Genomic DNA, 5,601 nt, shown 5'->3' with positions numbered 1-5,601 from the left:
AAAAAAAAAAAAAAAAAAAAAAAAAAAAAAAAAAAAAAAAAAAAAAAAAAAAAAACAAGCTTTTTTATTTTCAAGGTTGAATAGTAAAAAGAAGCGAATCTATCCCAAAAATTGCATTCCATCCCTCCAATTTAATTAACGTACAAAAGATATAAAAAGGAAATAAAGAGAAATACTCAAAAATGACATAGTGGTGATGTGATAAATAAATTTAATGCAGCCCTAAAGTCATACCATTTAAGATGCTTTTAGTAAATATTGGATATCAAAATGCTTAGTTTCATACATATAAAAGGGAAAGTGCTTTATGGCCAAACACTTTGTCGCATACGTAGCAACAGCGACTTGCACGAATGATGTAACGATGCCCTGCTATCTCCGACATGGACCCGGTCTTCCTCCTAGTGTTGTTGCCCATGAGAGAAAGGAAGGTTCAGTGGGTTTTCCTTCCAGGATCGAAGAAGGTCAAACTCTGGAACCAAACAATTTTCTGGAGTTTTCAAGAGTCATACCGCTTTTGATAGCTTTGGCTATCAAAACTAAGATTCTCTTTTTAATGTTTTGTATTGCAGCTCATCTAAGTGTGATGGCTGGTCACCCACCAGGCTTGGTGTGCTTGGACGGATTCGTCTTCTGCTAGTGTAAAAGACTTACCTCTAGATCAATCACTTTCAACCAATCAACAAAAGAACCGACACACATTCCTAACTATTTGGTCTTGATCCTACCAAACTAAGACATGTTAGCAATGGAAAAAAGGAGTTTGGTATCATTATTGATGTAATTCAAGTTCACATCGACTAGAGAGAGAAATGAGTGTCAGTGAGAACGCTGAGCTTCGAAGGGATATGGATTGTGAGATTCCACGTCGACTTGAGAAAGGAATGAGTGTCATCGAGAACGCTAGGCCTCGAAGGGGTGTGGATTGTGAGATCCCACATCGATTGGAGAGGAAAGCGAGTGCCAAAGAAGATGTTGGGCCCCAAAGGGGGTGGATTGTAAGATCTCATATCGGTTGGAGAGAGAAACAAAGCATTCTTTATAAGGGCGTGAAAACCTCTCCCTAGCAGACGGGTTTTAGGTAGCTTGAGGGAAAGCTCGAAAAGAAAAGAAAAAAAAAAGACAATATTTATTAACAGTGGGCTTGGACTATTACACACGATGGTTGGCATTAGTGCTCAGTTATTCTCTTGCAAGTATTATTTGGTATTTATCATTTCTCCTTCTACATTTTTGTTTGCAAAAATCAAACAATCAAATTGTGTGGAATAAGTAAGGCTCAAAGGTTGGAATAATAAGCGTCATTTAATTGAGAATGAGTGGCTTAATAACATGAACAGGAGTGCACAGAACCAGTTGTACAGTTGAGAGTGACAAAACAAAGTACAAAGCATGGGAACAATGATGCTAAAATGCTGAGAAAGGGAATGCCACTCACTTGAGGTACTTCTTGAACCACACACAAATGTTGAGGAAGCTTTCAAAATCCGATTGCGGCCTGATTCAGAGAGAGAATGAATAAGCCTAAAATAGTTTCCTATTTTTCAAATCTTGTAATTGAAAGTGCTCTTTCCTTAACAATCATAAACCAGTCGAAGTGTTACTATAATCTTAAACTTATAACAAATGATCCAAACAAATGTGGAATCAGAAACTATTCATAAAATGAGTTCGGAATATGCGAATGTGAAAGCAGGCAAATGTAGGACCTGTCAATTGGATGCTTATCATCTGGAAACATGATGACCTTCGTATCAACTCCTTTCTCCTTCAACGCTCGCGCAAACTGCATATTATATATAGCCCATCATATAGTTTTTCTTTTCTTACGTAACTATCAGAAATTCAAAGAGCCAGAAATTGGACGCAAATTTCATGTCATTGTGCAATCATTCTTGGTTATAAACAAGAGCAACGCAGCATCCATTTTATAGCCACACAAATAAATCAAAAGGATGTAGAATTTAGTAGAATGTGTTCTAACTTACTTGCAATCCATTTGAAAATGGAACACGAAGATCCTTAGCACCCAAAAGAAAAATGGTAGGTGTTTTAACCTGCAAAATCAAAATGAGACATAAAGGAAAATATGTAGTTGGTAACACATCCTCGGAAAATATGCGAGACTAAGAGTATAAATATACAGGATAACTTTCAAACTATTGTTTTAAAAAGGAAAAGGAAAATTCCAAAACAGAGTAGTTGGTAAAATAATTCTCCAGATAAAAGTATTTTAACTAAAGAAAAGTTATCTTCTGATTAGGATTTTTCCAAGTTTAGTTTATAACAAATCTCGCCACATTTAGAAAAAAGAGAAAAAAATTAGTCACTCACAAGACAGGGATCCTCCTGACCTTAGAAGAGCCTTAATTGATATTGATGCAGGGTGAAGCCCTTCAACGAAGGAGGCTTCTTCAATGAAGACCTCAGAGCTTACAATTTCTCCTTTTTCAATAATATATAAACAAAATCTAGCGATACGTACAATTTGAACTGTTGGGCAAAATCTAGCCACAGGAGTTTTATTTTGTTCAACTTTAGTAAGAATTTAAATATTTATTCATATGTACCATTTGATTATCTCGACTTAATGTGATTATAAAACTGTTGACCATAGCTTTTGTGAGTACTATTTTCTTCCAACCTTAGCGAGAACTTTAAAACATCGCCGTATCAATACAGTTATAGATGGCTAGCTTTTGATCATACGTACATTTGAGACATGTCGGATAGGAGACATGTTGTATAAGTGGATTAGGTGCTCAGCAGATGGTGCTTCCGTGAAGTAATTTTTTCCCTCCCTTCCATAACATTCCACATAACACCAATCAGGAATATCTGATGTGCCGACCATTAAAGCAAGGTTACACACAGGATTCCTTGCAGCAGCTGCCACAAATCTATCTGGTGCCTGCAGCATTTAGAAAACATAAGGGATTCAATTTATAAGGAAATGATTTCCTTTTCAAAAGTCAATCTGCCTTCTTGGCAACCAAATGTAATAGGCTTGGATAGTTAGTAAGAATAGTTAAGCTGGCCCAAATACTTGTGAATTTCAAAGAAAAAAGGAAAAAAAAATTCCATATGGCATAAATCCCAAGACATTAATAGGAGTTCAGGATGCTTTTCACAAAGGTGATTTTAAGTGAAGTTCACTTCTGCAAACACTTTAAGAAGTAGAGCCAATCAAGCGTTCCTTTCAAAAGCACTAAGTAAATGAATGCTTCATCGAGAAAGTATTTTAAAATGTTTTTTTAAGTACTTCTAAGATTTTGAAAATCAAATCTAACTTGACTTTATGAAAATTAATTTATAGGTAGTGAAAACTATTGTGATAGAGAGAGAGAAAAAAAAAGCAAGTCAAAATATCACCAGATTAGTGGAATGATGCGTAGTGTGCACCATCATGTTTTCAAGGGTAGCGCTGGAGAAAAATTAGATATAGAAAATATCGTGAAAAGCATCAACAGAGGCAAAATCCTCCATAAATCACGCAGAATCTAAATTCCACATAAAACCATCAATCAAACACGGGATTTAATTTCAGAAAATGTGAGCTATAAAAGTGGCGTTAAGTACAGAACCTGGCCAATCAAATGAGTTGTCAAAAAACCTCCATGAGAACCGCCAAGAACTGCAACTTTAGCGGGATTGGCAAGTCCCTGGTCGATAATGTGATCTAATGCAGCAAGGACATCATTGACATCCTGAGAAAAAATATATAAAAGATAAATAAAACATTCTATCCAGTGGCATTCTGAGAAAAACGGTCATCACGATAGAAGTAAAACAAAAATTCACACAAAAAGACTAAGAATAGATAAAAATAAAAAATAAAAACCTAAATTCATCATTAAAACTAGTACCTGAGACCCAATTTTTCCAGGAAGAGATTGCAATGCGTCCTCACCGAACCCCAATGAACCTCTGAGATACCAAATCAAAGAAGCCAAAGAAATGAAAAAATGCTCGTCACGCAGTGATACAATATCTGATTAATAAAACATAATTTCCATTCACCTCAATCTCACTTTACGGGAAAATGACTTTTTCCAAAGTAGCTCTCAAATAAGCAAATTAAACATTGAATGTGCAATAATTAAAACTAATCATTCCTTTTTGTCCAAAAGATAACGGTAATGCTTAACTGAGGTTTTGAATAATAAAACTCAAGTAGCAAATAAACTTGAGAGAAAGGGAGTTGAGATATAAGCTTCTTATATATCTATATACACCACCAACTGAAAGTTGATTAATTTGACTGGACCCGACCTTCATTGAAAAAAATTCCAGGTGCAATTCAACCCAAATCAAGATCCGAGGGAAGAAAATAAACCTACCTATAGTTCACAATCAAAAGATTGAATCCTACGGCAGCAAGAAATGCCAAGGACTTCGAGAAGCTTGATGTTGATGTAGAATGTGGACCGCCATGAAGGTTAACAATAAGTGGTTTCAACTCATTACCTTTGGAAAACGGAGATACAAAGATAGCTTCAAAAGGTTCACTAGCACCTGAAATGATTTGATTATTCAGTACTATAAGGAAAGAAAGTTTACTAAGTGAACCGAACTAGCAAAAATGGGTTTCATCAGTTTTGAGGTGAAAAAACTTTAGAAGAAACACATTTCACGTCTTCATTTGTGTTTTATAAACTAAAAAATTCCCTATGTTTGATAATAAAAATAGACAAAAGGAAACCAACATTATCTCCGGGAAGGTCACCAAAATGTAAATAAATCGTTTGTACAGTACCTTTTGTCACGCAGTTGGAAACATCCTTGACTGGAATCTTCAATATACTGAACAAGATATGTGAGAGTAGAGTTCTAGCCTGTATCATCAAGTGTTGGTTTACTTAATCACGAAAGTTATGGAATGGCCTTCAGGGTATCTTTATTTAAAAAAAAAAAACAATAACCTTCGTAGAGCAATTAAACATAGGATTTAATACATCGACCCAATTCCATACAACATCCTTAGTTTCTGTCTCAATAAGAAAACCATACTTGAGTCCAGGAATAGTCACTGGGCCGCTACGAACTGCAGACGGGAACTTAAAAATGTTAAAAATCAGTACCATCGAGCAAGCTTATCTTAAAGATCTCATTTCCACATTACCAGCAATAACGTTGTCTCCATCTAGAGCAAGAACATTCCAAGAATAGTCTGTGTGGTCAGGACTGACGCATGAGACTTCACCGCTGTTATTTTCAATAAACAAAATGTCATCAGATAAGAGAACAAAATTTAGCGCAGAAATAACGATAATTTCCTTCAGAATTATGCAGATTGCCTTAAGATATCTATAGAGACAATTGCACTCCTGCTACGCCATATGGTTGTTATAATAATAGTGTGTCCATCAGAAAACCATGGATTAGCCAGCAAACCATGTGAATAGAGGCCAGGAAAGAGGTCGTCCTCGGCCCAGTGCACCACAGGAACCTTCAAAATTTTATTTTAAAAATTTGTGAAGAAAAATAACTTGTAAATAAACAAGAGAACTTCAAAGCACGTCTTACTTAGTAATTAAAACGTCATCTAATTGAGCAATAATGCAATGCCTCTATCTCTCTCTCTTTTTTTTTTTTTTTGGG

General features: G+C 35.5%; 1 protein-coding gene across 2 annotated transcripts in view; it reads right to left on the bottom strand.

Annotated features, from left to right (window-relative positions):
• Positions 1–1,286: 1,286 nt before the first annotated feature.
• LOC111499357 (acylamino-acid-releasing enzyme) overlaps positions 1,287–5,601 on the bottom strand; it is an 8,510-nt gene continuing 4,195 nt past the window's right edge. For both annotated transcript variants that reach the window (XM_023150931.1, XM_023150932.1), the window contains exons 8-18: positions 5,298–5,449; positions 5,123–5,205; positions 4,923–5,044; positions 4,757–4,835; positions 4,341–4,515; positions 3,867–3,927; positions 3,585–3,707; positions 2,714–2,911; positions 1,989–2,057; positions 1,710–1,786; positions 1,287–1,498 (exon numbers count right to left, since the gene is read on the bottom strand). In XM_023150931.1, the coding sequence (XP_023006699.1) occupies positions 1,435–1,498; positions 1,710–1,786; positions 1,989–2,057; positions 2,714–2,911; positions 3,585–3,707; positions 3,867–3,927; positions 4,341–4,515; positions 4,757–4,835; positions 4,923–5,044; positions 5,123–5,205; positions 5,298–5,449 (1,203 nt within the window). In that variant the 3' untranslated portion in view covers positions 1,287–1,434. The remainder of the gene's footprint in view (positions 1,499–1,709; positions 1,787–1,988; positions 2,058–2,713; positions 2,912–3,584; positions 3,708–3,866; positions 3,928–4,340; positions 4,516–4,756; positions 4,836–4,922; positions 5,045–5,122; positions 5,206–5,297; positions 5,450–5,601) is intronic.

The sequence above is a fragment of the Cucurbita maxima genome, unplaced genomic scaffold, assembly GCF_002738345.1.
Source record: "Cucurbita maxima cultivar Rimu unplaced genomic scaffold, Cmax_1.0 Cma_Scf00026, whole genome shotgun sequence".
Classification (NCBI taxonomy): Eukaryota; Viridiplantae; Streptophyta; class Magnoliopsida; order Cucurbitales; family Cucurbitaceae; genus Cucurbita; species Cucurbita maxima.
Note: the sequence above shows the minus strand (reverse complement) of the source record. Positions and strands in the feature narration are given on the sequence as shown.